At 49.6% G+C, this 18,186-nt stretch overlaps 3 protein-coding genes across 3 annotated transcripts in view; all 3 read right to left on the bottom strand.

Moving 5' to 3' along the window:
• SLC35B1 (solute carrier family 35, member B1) overlaps nucleotides 1–724 on the bottom strand; it is a 10,877-nt gene extending 10,153 nt beyond the window's left edge. Inside the window, exon 1 of the mRNA XM_009321973.1 lies at nucleotides 707–724. Within this exon, the coding sequence (XP_009320248.1) occupies nucleotides 707–724 (18 nt within the window). The remainder of the gene's footprint in view (nucleotides 1–706) is intronic.
• Nucleotides 725–1,357: 633 nt separating this feature from the next.
• On the bottom strand, nucleotides 1,358–2,688 carry LOC103915199 (protein FAM117A-like). Its single transcript, XM_009321972.1, is given in 4 exon segments — nucleotides 1,358–1,767; nucleotides 1,769–1,931; nucleotides 2,442–2,562; nucleotides 2,673–2,688. Coding segments are annotated over 4 exon segments (372 nt in total). The 3' UTR covers nucleotides 1,358–1,695.
• On the bottom strand, nucleotides 1,358–9,188 carry FAM117A (family with sequence similarity 117, member A). Its single transcript, XM_009321971.1, has 8 exons — nucleotides 9,155–9,188; nucleotides 8,419–8,585; nucleotides 4,793–4,888; nucleotides 4,139–4,252; nucleotides 3,679–3,813; nucleotides 2,937–3,150; nucleotides 2,442–2,562; nucleotides 1,358–1,931 (listed from the first exon to the last, which is right to left on the bottom strand). The coding sequence occupies exons 1-6, from the start codon at nucleotides 9,186–9,188 to the stop codon at nucleotides 2,956–2,958; spliced, it is 741 nt and encodes a 246-aa protein (XP_009320246.1). The 3' UTR covers nucleotides 1,358–1,931; nucleotides 2,442–2,562; nucleotides 2,937–2,955.
• Nucleotides 9,189–18,186: the final 8,998 nt, after the last annotated feature.

Below are 18,186 nucleotides of genomic sequence, written 5' to 3'. Positions count from 1 at the left end.
CCTCCCGGCGAGCCCCAGCCGGGCGGGATGAACCCCCCCCGGGAGCGGGCCCCCCGCCGGCCTCGCGGAGGGCTCCGGAGCGCAGCCTCGAGCTGTCGCCACCACTTCAGCAGAAAAGGGGCTGTCGGCCCCTTCGTGGCTTCAGAGCCCCCGTCTCCTGAACTCTCCAAAGACTCCAGTTTAGACTCGAGATATTACATCCCAAAGAAGTACTCTGGATGCCCGAAATATTTATTTTGTTTCCTTTTAACTGGCAGTACCAGCATCTGCAAAAAAACCCCCTCCAAACACGAGACAAGAACTCCCCAGCTAACATTCCTCCTTTAAGCTTTGCCATACATACATAAAATACAAACTTCAAACAGCTGCAAAAATAGTGTCTTTGGAAGAAAATAGAGTTTCTACATCAGATACAAGAAAATAGGCTTCTTCAATACAGCCCAGAGCCTTTGCAACAGAACGCAAAATCAAATACTTTTGTTGTCAAGAGGCTTTACAATCGATGCTCCCGTGTTATCGCTTCACCGGCTAAGGCACCGCGTCGGGATCGCGCTGCTGGGTGCAGCGGTGCTTCAGACTCCCCCGCCCAGCCGTGGTCACAGCTCCGTGCGCCGAGTCCGGCCCTCAGTGAGGCGGGGTGGGGGGGGGGGGGGTCCCCGGGCCCCCCCTCCATCCCTCCCGCCCCCCCCAGGGCGCCAGCCCCAGCCAGGCCGTCCGGGCTCATGGCTGGAAAGCAGCAGGTAGTTTATCTACAGCAGCAACACCCCCCCCCCTCGAGCTGGGACCTTCCCGTACTGCCAGTTTTCACTCCCATCCCCTCTTCCCGCAGCACGGCCGAGGCAGCTGGAAGACGACTGCCCACGCAGAGGGAGACCAGACAGGCAGCTCCACGTCTCAGGTGCCTCCGTCACCCTCAGTCAGGCAAGCTTTCCGGAGCACAGATCTGTGGGAGCCTGCGTGGAGTCACCTGCACTCGTCTCCCCGTTCAGCACGGCGTTCCTAAAGCTCCAGGTTTGTTTCGAGGGGTACAGGTGTCCGGGGGAGGCACGGTCAGGGATCCACCGCTCTCCAGCCCTCTCTGTGCTCCGAGGGAGATGAGCTTGTTCTTAATAGCGCAGATACACACCACTTTCTGCTCCAACGCAGCCGTCCTACAGGCCCCTTCTCCCCCCCCTTCCCGCTCCCCAGGGCTCGGCAATCCCAGCCAGCCGCAGGGGTGAGGGAAGCCCCACCTGAATTCTCCCAGCTCAACCTCGTTCACGGAGCCACGGAGCACGAGTTTGCCTCTGCTCCCAGCAGCAGTGCCTGGCTGCTCTTCGCCGGCAAAACAATCACACAGGAAACAAAGACAATTCAACACAGGAAAGTGCTTTGAGCAAGGGAGGCTCAGAGAAACAAGCCTCTCCAGCAGCGAGGAGTCCCGTGGCACGCTGTACTTCACAGTTTCTATCGTCCCTGGAGGAAGCCTGCTGGGGTTCTCGATCCCAGGGCCGCCTCTTGGCTGTCACGTCCCACTTTCAAGGCACTGGTCTCCACAGGCTGGCAGAGACGCGCTGAGGAGCCAGAGCTGCTGTTGCTGGCTAGCTTTCCCCAGAGGCTTCACACCACGAGGGAGCTGTGGGAGACGCCGCTCTTGGCCGCGCTTCCAGTGTTCGTAATTCAGTGAAGGAGACTTGGACACCTCGCTGAAGCTATCTACTGCAGCGTCCTTCCGCGCCCCAAGGAACGGGGTGGGGGCTGGGGGCTGGCAGGATGTAAACGTGCCCGTGCCAGGGCTGGAAGGAGGCGGAAAGCCCCTGAAGAGGAAACCCACGTTTGGGAAGAGAGGCTTCACCAGGCTGACGGGGCAGAAGGCAGAACCGGTGGGGTTGAAGTGCACTTTGTTCTTATCTGGGCAGGAAGGCTGAAAAGTCTGATCGGGGCTGGGGGAGCTGAAGGAGAGAGACGGAGCGGACACGGTTAGGAACAGACACCCCCAAGGGCACCGAGCAGCCGGTGCCTGCAGCCACGGGGAAAAGGCCTGGAGTTGTGCACTCTTCAAAGAGTCTGACTAAAAGCTGAACTGCCTCCGTGAGCTGGGCCGCTCTTCAGGTACGGAGCGGCGTGAAGAGCCTGTTTTGTTTTGAAAGCACACTTATTTATAGGGGAAGCACCTCTTCTCCTCAAGAGGCTCTGCTGGCCGAGGAAAACCTCCTGCCTGGGAAGGGCACGGAATCACAAGATCCTTCCGAGCGTGTCTGAGGGTTAGCAATTCAGCTCTCGGCTCTTCCCACCCGGGCCTGAGCAGCCACGTTTTTGTTGGGATTGTTTTCCTGGGGGCTGCTCCCTGCTTTTAGAACAGGGTAGGGATGGCGACTGCAGCAACAGAAGCCTCAGCTGCCCCCATCCCACAGGACCAACCTCACGCGAGTTCTCTTCTGCCAACAACTCCCCATACTTACGAAGCTTCTTCAAAGGCCCGGACCTTCTCGCATCCCTCAGGAGGTTCCCGTTTAAACATGTAGCTGTGGTTGGGCCGAGGAGAAGAAGCAAAGGCCAGGACTGGTGAAGGGCTGCCCTCCTCTAGCAGGGAAAAGGTAGGATTTTGAGGAATTTTAAAAAGAATCCAACAGCACTCTTTAACTCAACACCAGGCATGCCCTTCTAGACCCTGGGGCTGCAGGCTACAATACCCCACGCCTGCGGCATTTTATCTGTCTAGTTCCCAGCTCACATCCTCCATCTAGTACTGGAAACCACCCACCTGGAGGGTAACTGCTGGAGCTTTAAAAGTCCCCTACAGTTTAGCCAAATTGGCCGAGACCCTCTCTCCCATTGGAAGCTGCAGCTTCCAACCCAGCACGCAGACAGGGAGGAGCCATCGCACCGAGGCTGTCGTAGCCCTGGCCCCCCCCGTCTCCCCTGACCTCCCAAGTCCCTCTGCTTTCAGCGTTTACCTTTCTCCTTCGGATCTGGCTACCTCGTCTGTTTTTTTTCGTCCCCGGCCAGGCTCACGGGGGTGGGCGGAGAAAGGCGGAGAGGCACGGAAGGGAAAGGAGAAAGAGACAGGCTGCTACAGCTGCCACTGCTGGGCTCCAGGGTCAGGGACGCATCTCCAGAGCCTCTCTGAGCAGGCGCTGGTGCCCTGTGGCCGTCTGGGACATCCAATATCTAGGGAGGAAGCCAAGTCTTAGAGGAGCAAGAAAGCCCCGTCACCAGTGAAGAGGTTTAAGAGCAGTTGCACCTACAGAGAGCAGCTACTTGGGGTGCTGGATCCAGATACAGGCAGAGCCTCCGCTTCAGGGAGCGAGGCAGCCTTCTGCAACGGGAAGGCCATCGGCCCCCCTGTATCCTGTGATGCACCGTAGTTCATGAGCTGTCTGAGATCACCTCTCCCACATCTGCACAGTACAATGTAGCCTTTGGATGGCAGTCTAAGACAGTGTCTTAAAGCTGTCGGTGAGGTGCCATCTCCCCCGAGATTACCACTGGCTGATCTCTCATAGCACCAACAAGTTTTAAAGGAGGGAAGCCAGCAGCCACTTGAGCCAATTTAGACCATTACATGCCTAGAACAAACTAAAACTAGACACAGAGACCGTCCCCATGACCAAGAAACAGACACAGGCAGTGTCTTCAGAGGAAAGGATTCCCAAGACCACCCAGAAGATTCAGGGCAATGTTGTGACCTTCACTTACCCGCAAAAGCTCTTCATCTCCCTGTTCCTTCACAAACACTTCCTCCAGTTCCTGGTTTAGCCCTTCCAGGCTCCTATGCAAGCAGGGGCTGAGCCTCAAAATGGGAGATGGAGAGAGGAAGCCTGAAGGAGAGTCCTGTAACAATCCAGAATCAAAGTAGTTAGTTATATCTGCACAAACTCAGCAGTTACATCCTGTTCCCACAGCTCTCCAGGGCTCAGCCAAAGCCTTCCAGGAGGCTGACGGGAGAAGACTGACAGCAGAGTCATGTAAACTCACTAACTGCAGATCAAAGCACAGGGACATGTTGAAGAAGAGGTGGGAGAAGAAGAAAAAATTCTCCCTTCTCAGGCATGACAGCAGAAGCCAGAGAGCAGCTCGGACACCTGCCCAAAGGAGTTTGCTCTCCACCTCACTAGGACATACTGTGACAGCAGAGCAGGGGGAGACGTGAACGTACCCTGAGCGATCCAAGGACAGCATGGTCCCCCTGGAGTGGGGAGCTCTTCTCCTTTTCTTTGCCACTTCTGCCATTTAGCTTTGTTCGCTGGAGCTGTTGCTTCAATTTGGCAATCTAGCAAACAAAGTTTCAGCTACAGAACCAGACAAGCCAACACAACTCCACCAAAAATGATCGTGCCTCTCCTCCCCGTCTCTCCCAACCCACAAGGAAGTGCCAAAACAGAGACTGTTTCAACCACACAAGCAGCAGCTCCGGCCACCTCTCAAAGGATGGACCAGAAGTACACTCGCAAGGCCTCGTCACAAACTCCCCCGTTGCAACGTGGCCAGTGCTGTTCCTCCAGTGGATCTGGGTTATCTTCCACCTACAGATCGTTAGGAACCAGGCCCTGCTGGGACCCACATACGCCACGACGCCGACCAGCAACGCACTGAGTTTCAGCGGAGCTACTTTACAATAGCTGCCTGCTAGAGGAAGCCAACAAGATCAGTCTTTAGTTGAATCACAGAGCGTTAGGGATGAGAACAAGGGCTAAGGTCTCATCTTCAATAGTATCCTGTCCTCCCACTCCCCTCCCATGCAAGCAAGAGCCTCCTATACATTAGCAGCTAACACAGATCTTGCTCAAGCATTGGGAGTGGTCTGTGTTACCTCTCTGCGGTGATCTGTGCTACCCCAAGAAGCAGAACGCTTGTGAGCACTGGAGCTGGCTTTTCCCACTTCTGCGTCATGCCAGGACACTGGAGTCTGAAGTGATGAGAAACACGGCTGAGAATAATCGCAACATTTACTGGTTTAGAGACCGGTGGTAGAGTCCTAAGAATAAGCCATCAGCTACTGCCCGTTCACAGCCCTATTCCAGTCTCCCCCCATTAACACAATACTCAGTAGTGTGCCTCAAGAGATAGCCACCTATTTATATTTGCCAAAACAAAGTCGTTTTGGCCAGATTTGTGCCTATCGGGAAACCGGCCCTCACAGACCTACATGGCAAGAGACCTGCCCAGAAGTCAGTGGCTTAATCGCCACAAGTACCTGGCGAGATAAAGGGTACCAGAACATTACCCCAGAGAGACAACCGCAACCACCCCTGCGCTGCTTGCACAGGCTCCCGTCTGATGAACGGTGACGCAGGGTTTCAGGCACTCATTGTACAAAGAAGCATTACCGAGAGGAAAAGCCTCACCCAACTGTGAGAACACACAACTTGCTTCTGAGACCTCAGGCTCCCGTTTCGGAGTTCAAAGGCGTAACCAAAACCAGAGCTTGGCCTGCAGACTGACTGCTGCTGCTGCCGCCGGAGCGCTTGAAGAACCCAGCTGCCTCTCCAGCTCACGTCCCTCCGGCTGCAGGGCTGGCAGTTCTCAGCTGACTCTCTTCATGCAGAAAAACAGCCTCAGCACCACATTACACAGCTGTTTTCCAAGCAACAGCTACACTTTGAATATCAATGGAAATCAGAAAGGGCTGTTAATCTGATCAGCAAAGGGTGTGAACTTCCTTCCACTGAACTCAGCCCTCTCTGCAGAGACTCCAGGATCGGAACAGACCCAAGGCACATCATTTTCAAGACCAGCCATCATTTTTTCCCAACCTCACATTTCAGTGCCTCTCAAAACGCTCACCCTGTGTCACTGCTGCCTGCAATTTCTGTGGGAGGCTTTGGATGGTACTTCCCTCCTCCATCCTCAGCGACAGGCTGCCAGGAGGTGCAAGGGCCTGAGAACAGGTCCTCTCCAAGCAGCTTAACTGATCTCCCCAGAGGCTACTGCAAGAACAGCAGCTGCTTTAAACAACCCTGTTGAGTCATGAGGATGACAGAAGCCTCTTCTCTCAAAACAGGTTTTAAAATGTATTTAAACTAAAGGAGCAAGGCAAGTTACCTAGAAAGGTACCAGGTTTCCCTTCTATAAAGGGATACAGGTGATTTCTAGGCAGAAATCCAACCCTCTCCTGACTTAGCAGGCTCTGAATGAAACCCCTCCTTACACACACCACTGTAAGCAGAGCACACTGCGTTCCCCGTGGCACAGCAGCAGACACCGTGGCACAGCAGCAGACACCGTGGCACAGCAGCAGACACCGTGGCACAGCAGCTGTTCTATTCGATTTACAGTGTTCAGTTTGGTTTGAGAGAAGAAATCCATTCAGCCTGAAGCATTGCTCTGAGGTCCTGCTAAGCTCGGAGCAGTTGGTCGCAGCCATCCCCGTGCTACCCCTGAACCGTGCCAGACAGAGCCAAGAAAGAGACCAACGCGATAGGAAATCCTACGGCAAAGACCAACCTTGCAGTTTCAGCACATGGTACGTCTGATCTCATTTCCTACCTTAAATATTCTCTCCTAAACTACTCAAACATCATTATTTGGCCGTTTCCCAAAACGTGTCATTTTATATCCCAGTAGATCACACACGTAAGAAAGCTAAGGAGAAGAGGCAAAGGTCCAAGAGACAAGACTACAGCCCCATCCCACATTACTGCAAGAGGCAAGCCTGTGGGAAGCTGACTGTTCCAGCTGCTGAGAACAGTCCTGCTTTGCAGGACATGACAGAAACTCTCCTCAAGTCGCTGGAAGCCTCCTGAGCCCTGTTTGAGAAGTCCCTTACTGCAGCCTATTGCCGTGATACCCAGAGCACCGCACCGGTGCTCACAAGAAGCTAGGGCCCAAGAAGGAAGAAAAGATGCTGTTTGCAATAGGAAGGCCTGAAAATCAAGGGCGCATACGCGTCCCACCTCTCGCAGGCAGACCGTCAAGGCAGAAGGAAATTACAGAACCTTTTGTACTAACGGTGGCAAAACCGCTTCCTCAGAAAAAGGAGAGAAAAAAGTGCTTTGCACAGCAAGATAAAGCCACAAGCTCCAATCATGTATAGTGCTGCCATCCTCACCCCCACACTGAGCACCTGCAGCTCTATCTCTCACTTAACCACCTTATGATAGCAAATCTACAGAGCTCTGCAAACAGCTGATCAGTAGCTGAATAAGGAGGGAAGTAAACACGCACTGGCTAGCAGAGAAAGTCCCAAGTTTGATAACTATTAAGCCTGAAAACATGGAAGGAGTGGCAAAGTCCCGGAGGTTACAAGGAGGAACATTTTGTTAATGCACAGGGCGGGCTAGAACCGAGGACTCTATTCCCAGCTTTCAACAGACACGTCATTTGACACACAGAGGTCTGTGTGTGAAACAGCGGAGATCACTGCTCCTTTCACAGGTGTGTTGCAAGGTAAAATTAGCATTTGCAAGACACTTGCAGATAACTGATGAAAGACTGCGGCACACCTGGCCTATCCACTGCAGAGAGGAGTGATCAGCTCCATGCTCAGCAGAGTCTGAATTAACATAGTGGTATCTCCCATTCCGGGAAGAAGGAGGTGCCTCTCTTCTCCAACCCTTTCCCCAAAAGGGCCACATGCAAGAAAAACTAATTAGCCCCAAAATGCTGGGGTTAAGTGTTCCCACCATTGCTGACGAAGACAGAAAGGAAGAGTGTGCTTCCCTGACTCAGAAATAAAGTTAGACAAATTCTTTCCCTTCCTTTCCAGCATGCCCTCTGCCCTCAGCAGGGCTCTTGGGCACTAGAACTGAAACAAAAGCAGGCAAGAACACTTTGGAAAAGGACAATGGAAGTTGGAATCCAATTGAGAATTTCCTGCAAACAGCCCAGTAATAAATTGTTGAATAGCAAAGATCAAACAGCAAGTTAAGAGAGATTGAATGTGCTAAATAAACAACTTGCTAAGCAAATGGATGATCTTATCCTCCTAAATTCTTTCACCTCTGCAGATAGGCAAGCACTATTTGCTGCCATACAGTAATATTTACAGGTTGCTAAGAGTTCCTCGAGGTCTGGAGCTTTTCCATCCTACAGCAGAGCGCTGCGCCGTTCATGCTAGTGAGCCCTTCTGTGGGAGCACCCTTGACTTCTCGCAGCGTGTGGCACACAGCCCGCGAGTGTTATATAAGGACTTGGCCCAGAACTGCAAGCCAGAAAAAAAAAATTAAAAAAAAAATGTAGCGCTGAGCCAGTACATGGAGCAGAAAGCCGGAGGCCATCTGCCTCCAAACAAGGCCAAGGAAATTCTAACTCCGCACCAAAGTGGGATCAATTGAAGCTGAGAAGCAAAAAGGGAAAAAAAGCCTTCCTAGAAAGTTGCAGCTGGACGGATGGAAATTTAACGCCTTCCCTATTCACCCCCAGTTTACACAGCTCCTTTCAGTTCTGCAACCCTCTCCTGGCCCAGGGACTTCAAGGGCAGCCTGCAGGCGTTTATACCTGGGTAGCTTTGTCATTCATGCACGAAGCAGAAGCTCCTTCGGCGTCCCGCGGCCACTGTCCCAACAGGTAGGAGCCCACAATGGTGTCTAGCGAAGACGTGCGCCGCACACGGGGCTGCCAGGGACGGCAGGTCTTCTCAACAGCAGCAGCACAGGGAACGTTAGCTAGACAAGGGGGAAAAGGAAAGAAAGTTAGACTTCCAAAGCCAAGATTCAGCAACAGCTATCACAATTAACAAGCCCACGTCCATTGCAAAGATCACAAGAAGGGAACTAGCACATACAGCCTGGAGAAGTCCATTTACTTTTCGGAAACCAGAGTCCTATTGCTTCTAACGTGCCCAGCGAATTCCCCCTCTCACAACAGCAGCAGCTCTTCCCTGCCAAGGCCACGCTGCTGCCCAGCCTCAGCACGGGCAGTTTTGCTGCTCAAAGTCAGCTATCGAAAACAAGCAGCAACAGAAACACCACTTCAGTAGAGAGGGCCAGGAAGGGCTGGTGGATTGACTGCCCAACCTGCCCTCCTACTCGCTCCTCCGCTCCGCTGCAGAGAGCCGTGTTCACGCCAAGCACCAAGAGACTGCTTCTCTAGAAGCAGAGAGTTTATTGCAGTACTTAAGTGGCTGCTTGAAGCCATTGACTAGACATTCCAGTCAAAGTCAAGGGAGCTGCTACACAACCGAGTGAAATACTCAGCACGTCCACGTTGCGTTTGCATGAGCACTGGCTCTTACCCGTGGTAAGACCCAACAGTGAAAGGGAGCCCATGTGCCTCCGTTTCCCCCACAGAAGCATGCTATTGCTAGGTTCCAGTTTCAAGGAGGCCAAGAGAACATCTGCAAAGTTTGGATCCTCCAGTGGGACCACAGGAGTGCTTGGTGTCATCAGGAGGTGTGTGCGTTCATTCAGCAAAGACCAGAGAGGGAGATGCGCAACGTGTTCACTGTCGTAACCCATCACTGGCAGGGCCCGAGCTCACATCCAGGAGCTCTGGGTCTCCCCAGCTTCCATGGGATGGCCACCCTGCCTGTTCAGACATTACTTTCATAATGGTAGCTAGAAACACGATTAACAGAAAAGCTTTGTAAATAAGACTAGTTTAAGTTTGTGTGCCAGCAACGATGCACACCAGTGCAATCCCATTGCAAGGACGGGGAGCCAAGTGTCTCTCTTGGCAGGCTACAGCAAGGGGAGACACAGAGCGCATGCTTTGCTCGCCTTCCCCGTCTCCTCCATCGCATCCTGGCCGGCTCCAAACTAGATGCGATCAACACACAGCAGACAGCACAGCTGCCCTCTTCTGCAGCCCTGCCATCACCCTTGCAGCTGAAAAAAGGTGTTATCACCAAAACCAAAAAGGTAGCAAGAAAGAGGCAAGTTCAAGCCAGCAGGAAAGTTTGTTTGCATTTCGTTTTGATTAGACATGCAAATTACCACGCACATTAGAGCCAGCCCTGTGGCTTCCTGGCAAGATATGAAGGCCACGCACACCTCTCCGCTCCAGGTGCTTTGTGTACATTCTCTCCTTCCTCCCCAAAATGAGGGCATGGCAAGCAGGTAGCGAGTTAACCACACTAAAACCAGTGTTAAGACCGGTAAGCACTAAGTTGTGTTTGCCAAATACCTCTGTATACAAAGGTGCTGCAGCACCCACTGCAGGCTCACGGGCTGAGGCTGTTCCAGGGACACGGCCTGTTAAATATCTCTTTTTATCAGCTAAAATACCATTTGAGCAGTGGAATTCGAGTTCTAGGTGAGAAAAGGGTAGGAACAAAAAGCCACGTGGGAGGGCATTAGTCCTTGCATGATGGCCACACCTCATAAGGTCCACACTGGATTAAAGGCTTATTGTGTTGGGTCCAGCTGGCATTTCAAGGCACACTCCCTGCTCCCAAGAGTTAACAGTAAAACAGCTACCACTGACTCTAATTTAGAAACTCGTTAGTATTTGCAGCTTCCTCTTCAGTGCCTCATTGCCCCCACAGGCTATGTTACTTGCATCTGCATTACGTATGACTTCAGCTGTCTCTTCCTCTCATGCTGCTCTCCCCAAGCAGGCTGCTGGCAGAAGACCCCAACGCTACTGCAATAGGGCAGCCCCTCTCCCACACTGCTTTGACAGCGCACGTCTCCCACAAAGCTCTCCAAGAGGCCCCCTTCAATATAATCATCGCATCCAGAGTGACTGGGGTCACCTTCGTACTCCAAACCTTCAACAGGGCAACACAGTCAAAACCAGCCTGAAAGGACCTCGAGAACAGACGTGACCAAGAGCAGAGAAGACATGCCCTCCTACAGCGACACCCGCATCAAGGGTGTACGATGGCTGACAAACATCTGAAGCTATTAATGTGTGAACAGCAAGAACTGTCGTTCCTTGTCACGAAGTACAACTGCCGCCGAACAGTTCCGTTTGGTTTTAAGCAGCACCGAGAAGCCCGAAGGGCAGGGGGCAGCTGGGAGATGCAGGGCAGGGTGCTGCTGGAAGCAGGTTGCCCCTCCTTACGGTGCAAAGGCTGTGTGCACAGCGCAGCGTTTCGGGCACAAGGAGGAGGGCGCGTGAGAGGCGCCGAGGCAGGGTGGAGCGTCCTGTTTACAGCTCCGTGCTATTATCATCCCTCCGCACCGAGCCTGCACAGCTGCCACCTGGCCACAAGCTCTGGAGTTGGTCCAAGCCAGCTCCACAGCTGAGAAGTGTCAGGTTGTGGCGCTTTTACTTTTCATGTGACAGTAAAGCTGCTGCAGATAACAGAACCGTCGTCATATCTCCAGGAGCCATTTGGCTGCCTCCAATTGCTGCATGAGGCTTTCATGCAGCCGCAAGTTAGAGACCGGTGCAATGCACACATTTAGAAGCAGGAAGTTTTCAGCACTGGAGTCCTAGATTTGCAGCGTCCCTAGTCTTTCCCAACCACATCAACATCAGGGAGCTCAGAGCTTCCTAAACAGTCTCTCTAGGCCAGCCAATCTCTGCATCTAAAAAGAGAAAATAAAAGTCTTCGGTAAACTTTTAAAAATTTCCAGGGTCGCTTTTCAATAAAGAATACTGACAGCTGAAGCAAAAAACGATGGCAAGCAAAAATAAAGTTCCCATTACTACTTTCTTTAGAGCTGTAAATTTTTCTTCCTTCCCTCTCCACATTTTCACCCTGGGGAAACCGACCCTTCACTATCAGAAGAACATTTAGAAATTTAGGGACATGCTGTTCAGACCCTGACATTTTTGGAACATGCCCCTGCAAAGGTCTACCTTAAAGTGATTAAGCATAACATAACAGTCCATGTTTAAACATAATCAGCTTTCCAGTTAACCATGGAACGACAGGCTGTCCGAGGCTTCACCACGCAGGGAAGCTTTCCCTGCATTCTGTAATATCAAGGCGTACCTAATGGGTTTGGATGCAGTTTTCAGTTTATTGGCTCAAGCAAGAGTTGTAAGCTTTCAAGAGAGAATTTGTCAGAGAGAGTTTAGCTGAGGTGGAACCTAAGCAACTCTGTCAATAATTAACTTATGCAAATATCTCCCACCCCAGTGTAACAGAAATTACTGCTAATTATTTAAGTTCTGTACTAGCTTCCCCCATCTACACCTTTTAATGCTCTCTGCCACACATCATCTTATTCAGATGATGCTCCTGATTTGGGGGATGGGGGCAGTGAGATAGCATAAATGCCTAAGTTGAATTTCTCACAGGCCTGTCAAACCACAGCAGGACCCTGCGACACAGAAGCATCTCTTTTAGACAATATAGTCACACCAAACCAGGCTGCTGGATGTGTATCAGTGTCCCCTACTGCACCTCAGCACCACTTCCTTGATTTTTAACATCTTCCTAGACAATCTAGCTGGGAGGTCTCTATGCAAAACATTTTTTTGCACAACAGCTACTCGGACACAGTTCAGGTGGCACAAGCAAAAGGGATACAACGCTGGCATTGCTGTGGTGGTTACCAGGGCAGGAGCTCCCACAGCAGAAAGGAAATAAGCTATCCTACCATGCCAGAGCACTAAAAGAGCACCTTACGTTCATCTTAAGGACTGTACTGCTCGATGAGTTACAGCTCTAACCAACAGTTTTGGTGTAGAGCAGGTCTTGGCCATAGCGTCACCCCGAGCTCGCTGGCTCCGATCCGACAGAGCAGGTAGTGAGGTTGGTACACAGCAAGAAATCCAATGTCTTCCCTCCTCTTCTTGTTTTAAAATGTAACTGGACAAGAGACACGCGCAGGACTTCCAGAGGACGTTAGGAACAGTGATCCATAAACCACGTCAGGGAATCGCACTTCGTCTAACCTCACCCTGCGAGATGGTACTTGATCAGAAAACGTATCTCCTCTGAGGACCGAAAACACTTTAACCCGGCATTTCCAGTGTGGTGACAAGCAGCGGAAGCGTTAGCGAAATAAAGATCAAAACTGAAGCTTCAACATTATAACCTGTTTAAATCTCATTTCGATTTCTCTGCAGTTTCATCCTGGTGAATCAAGTTACCTGACAGGTTGTTGCCAAGTAGGACAAAAACTTCTCAGCAGCAAGCAAGCTTCAGAAAAACATCCTCAGTTTTTATTTAATTTTTTTTTTCCCCCCCAGATGGAGCAGGTGAAGGAAATCGTGTGTCCTGACTGCTGCACTGAGGAAATGCAACAGAATCGGTTATTTTTGAACGGTCCCAATGTCTTCCCTCCTCTTCTTGTTTTAAAATGTAACTGGACAAGAGACATGTGCAGGACTTTGCTATGTTAAACATAGCAAAGACTAAAAATCTTTACGGGGAAAGAATTGCCTTTTCCCAGCATTGTGCCTTTACTGCACTCTCTCCGCATTCAGCAGAAATGTGAAGATTGAAGAAAACCATGCCTGCAACCATCAGTGTCAGCCCAGACACTTCCTCGTGGCACACCAAAGCACCGCTATTGCGTGCTGCTTCTGCAAAAGCACTCCCGGAGAGGACCTTAATCTATCACACAATCTGAAAGCAATGCAGGATTATGCAAGGAATAAATGCTTTTGGCTCTGGGAACCCCAGAAAGCCTAAAAGGAGATGAACAGGCAGTTTTACTTGTTCTTAATGAAATTTAAAATCCTGTGCTTAGTACATTACGGAAATCTGCAAACGTGCTAGAAAACAGAAGCATTTCACAGGAATTCACGGCATAATTAGAACTAGTGACCAAGACAGGAACGAAGGCAAGATCAAGAACTGGAGAGGTGCTGGAATGAAAGTTCACAGAAGCTGGAGAGAAAGGGAATATCCTCTCCACAAAAACAGCTACGGACAGATCTTCTTAAGTGGAGGGGACAAGGGGAAGATCTCGAGCTTTAACCAGAAATGGAATAGGAGATCCAGAGAAGCCTGCCAGAACATGCTTACTCAAGGTACCAAAAGACAAGTGAGGCTACAAACCCACACCACCTGAGGGGTCTCCGCAAAAAAACCCACCAGAAAACAAAGCCAAACAGGGATGCAGAGAAGATTTCTCCAGTACAGGACAGGCAGCAGGATGACTAAAAGCAACCTTTGAAAGCTGGACACAGTCTACATTTCTTAGGAAAAGAAAAATCTCACTTTATCCCAAAAGCAAGAAAGGAAAGTTATGTTCAGTAGTAATGCAACGGGGAAGAAGGATGCAGTAAGACAACCAGTTGCAATTGATACATATGGGTAGAGAAAAAGAACAATTTGAATGTTAAGGGGCTTCAAAGAGGAGAATGAACCTGGAATTTATAGGCAGAGTAAAAGGCAACGATATACACAACCCTCAGCCGCTCCTGCAAAAAGAGTGAACATGTCCAGAGCAGTAACTTCTGGCACCAAGTCTTTTCACCTAGAGTCTCTGCAAAGGAAGTATTCTACATCACTCTCCCTCTCTCAATATTTTAAAACCCTAATCCCTTTGCCTTTAAAGAAGATTTACAACTGAAGGGAAATTCACACCCATGCCAGGATGGGATTTCATAGCTCTTTGCTCATTTCAGTAAACATTAATACAGAAATGCAAAACCCTCAGAGCACTGAAATCCATTGCACCTTCCGGTGAAGAGGCAGAAGCTGTGGTTAAACCACACCGCCCCTCATGACTCTTGCTTAAACTGTACGCGCACAGCCCAAGACACCCAAAAAAGTACCTGCTGTTCCCAAAGCACAGCCCTCTAAGAACCCCCCCCAGAACCCTTCTCTGCTTGAGCGCTTGACCGACAGAGGAAGGAGCAACCCACCGAGGAGGGGGGCATCAGGAAAGCAAAAAAAAACCCCAAGGGCAAAGAGGGTCCCCACAGCAGGCTGGGGAGCTGGATTCCCATCTGATACAACCCAGCAATGACTTGCCGCGAGGGCTTCACAACTGGCCCGGGAGCACAAGGGAAGACATTCCAGGCTTTGTAATCGCTCCCCTGGTTACAAGCTGCGTTAAGAGTACAGCTGGAGAGAGCTGCCCAAAGGACACAGCATCTGCAGATATCGTTGAAGGAAATTAACAGGGGACACTAGCAGTTCGAGCAGTCTTTTTTTTTTTTTTGGACACAGACATTGTTAAACAGCAACTCCCTCCAACACGGCTCAAGGCCTGAAACTGAAGCTGAACATCCAGTTGATGGAGGAAAAGAGCTGAACTCTTCACCTTTAACTTAATTCTTGCAAAGTTTGTTTTTCAAATGATAAAACAATCTGAAGAATTTCAACGTCCTCAAAGTCTTTGGTTGAAGTGCACATTTCCTAAGCCTAGCCTGATGCAAGGCACCACTTTGGTGGGATCTTCGAGCAAGCCCATCTCTTACCCACTGATACAGGTTCGGAGCGCTTCTGGACTGGCTTTAATCGCTGAAATTTAAGTAAGAACTAGGAAAAAAACAGATGGGCAGGCAGCCTCTCATGAACAATAAGAGCAGTTCAGAAACAAGCAAAAACTTGTTCAAACGTTAGATCTCTAGGACTTGTTCACTCTGATCCTGGAGAACGCGGATGACGAAGGAGCTACCAGGATCATCCATGTCACCCATATCAGAAGAGCGAAACCCAAGCAATGAAGATAGAGCTGTGGGTTTGGGTTTTTTCCCTTTTTTGTTAACCCTACTTAAATCAATTCCTGATAAGCATCTAGGGATCAAGATCACTGCAAAAGGCACGGCTCTCACTCTCAAGATGAGAAACCTTTGATTCTCAAGCCCTTGGAAATCTTCCAGCGGAGATAAAACAAAGTAAAATGAAAACAGAGTAAGACATCCTTGATATTTCTACAGTTACAGACAAGGTGGAACACAAGGAAAAAGAAGGTTTCCTGTCCTTTATATACAAATAACTACATAAATCACATCGACGCTTTATGACAAGCCCTCCGCCCATCCTCGCAGTCATCTTTATGGCTAGCTGCAGTTAAGCCATCTGCCTGGAGGGCCCAACGCGAAGCTACTGAAAGAACTTTTCAGCAAGGAAAAACAAAAATCACAACATCTGATATACCTTCTGATTACCTTTCTAGTGCCTTTTCTAACTGGGAAGCAAGATACCAAAGCTAATATTAGCTCTGTGTTACAGCTAGCCTAAACAGTGTAAGCACAACAGCATTATGCATACAACAGTTGCACACAGCAGCCTCAGGCGCAAGCATGCCAGGAACCGCACAAACTCTGTAATTCCTGTTCCCGAATGCTTCCAGCCTCAAAGGATGGCACACAAACTATGAGAAACTGAGGCACGGGGAGGAGAAGCAGCTTGCCCAGAGTCATGCAGCAGGTACCAGGCAAGCAGGGAAACAATTATCTCCCGTTATTTTCAAAGAATGGGCTAACCACGCAACCTTCTTTGATATTTTCCTCATTTCCTGCACAGTCAACCCTGCATTATCAGGTGGTTTGAATGGCAGCACCACCAGTTTAATTTTTAATGCAAAAAGGCCTGTTTAATATAAATTCCAAGAGGGATTATTTTTACTCAACACTATCGGTCTTTCTTGGAGATCTTTCTCGTACAACTGTGAATCCCACTAAATCAGTATTGTCATCTTAAACTGCAGGAGCCGTGAGGGAAGTGCCAAGATCAGCTCAGTGTAGTCAACGCTGCCATTTACGCAGTATTTCAACATCCAACCTTTGCATAAAGAGAACTCATTGCACTTTGGTGCTCAACATCATTTCTCTCACAGGGTTAGGCCAAGTACTTGTTTTTTGTTTTGCACCACGCAGTCAGACAGTAAAACGTTTACCACACCTGGAACAGAACTGCTTCTTCTCCACACAAATAGGTGGTGCCCAGGCTCCTTCAGTTCTCTACTCACCCAGCAAATGTTGAAAACTTTGCTATGGTCCATGCAATTGTGTTAGATAAGCCCCAGCTGAAAGAAAGATTCACAAATAAAAATCCATCCAGGGTAAATGACCTGAGAGCTTCCTAGTTCCTCTGGAGCATTCTGCTATAGAAGGGACAGATCAAACTGGCTGCACAGTCCCATCCCTTCCCCCTGCAAATTTGTTTTTAAATGTCATCTCCAGCATTTTAAAGCAGGGAAAAACTTGTTTCACCCACAGAGTGTCAACACAAGTCAAGATTAGTTATAGATGTGTCCTTTGTTTCCCCTTTCCCACACCCGTATCCAGAGGCTAGCAAACTGGGAGCAGCAAGTTTAGATTGAAGGTATGATCTGTATCAGCTGAAGGCTGCAATACCACGAAGGGGCTCCAATTACTGTGCGAGAAACTCGTTCTACATTAAACAAAGCCACCTGCAACGCTTTGCCTCCAAACCTGAGCCACGTATTGTATTCAGCTGCGTTTTGCACAAAGACTGGTTTGATTCCATAGGACAGAGGCAGGATTCTTCCTGGCTAGCGCAACAGCAGGACATCTTCAAGATTTTCCCATCCCTCAACCAGTCCCTGCACGACTGTTTTTCCCCACTACAGCTCCCTACCTGTGCTTAACCCTTTAATTCTATCAGCCTGCTTACCCACAGCAAAACCCTACAGGCAAAAGCAGAATTACTTAATAGTGAATCCCAAAATTCAGAAACGCAAAGCTTGTCAAAGCAGCTGTTTGCAGAGTTTTCCCACGACAGTGCTCTGCAGCCTCACTTGAGGGTTTTTGTTTCTCTTTTGAAGAGTTAATACCAACCGAGCTGCTACTTCTGCGGAGATACCCCTTCTCTAAGATGGAATTTTTCACTTTCAAGTTGGGTACAGGATATAAACATTACGAACCTGTGTGTCCCTTGTTCATTTGCTTAAGCACCCCCTGAAAAACTACAGGTGTTGAACAGCATAAAAGAAAACTCAAGAGCAGACACCACAAACATCTGGACCACTATTTCAGTAACAAAAGCCCTTATACCCATCCCTCAGGACACAAAACCCCATCAGATACCAACTGCTAAAGCAAGTACAGCAAGGCCTGAAGCACTTAAGATATTCCACTAATAAGACTGAGGGGGGGAGGAGACCCCCTCGCTTATTACGTGATGCCTGCAGCAAAGGAAAGAAGCAGAAAAAGCTATTGCAAACAGCTCTGCTGCATCGCTACCATGTAGGCAGCAATCCCACAACACTTTCAAGTGGTAAACAGACATTTTTATTCCTAAAGAAACATTTTCATTGTGCTAAACATACACTCGGACAGTATTGCCTATGAATAGTGTCCCACTCATCTGCCTCTATAATATACACCAGGCACGGGTTTAATTCAGATACCAAATAAAGATATTTGGCAGTCTGCTCACTTAGTCTCTCTAGCAGGATCCACACAGCAAAAACAACTGGACATCTCAAAAACAGGCAAGTT

The sequence above is a fragment of the Pygoscelis adeliae genome, unplaced genomic scaffold (assembly GCF_000699105.1).
Source record: "Pygoscelis adeliae isolate BGI_AS28 unplaced genomic scaffold, ASM69910v1 Scaffold504, whole genome shotgun sequence".
Taxonomy (NCBI): Eukaryota; Metazoa; Chordata; class Aves; order Sphenisciformes; family Spheniscidae; genus Pygoscelis; species Pygoscelis adeliae.
The sequence above is the reverse complement of the archived record's forward strand: the minus strand, read 5'-3'. Positions and strand labels throughout refer to the sequence as shown.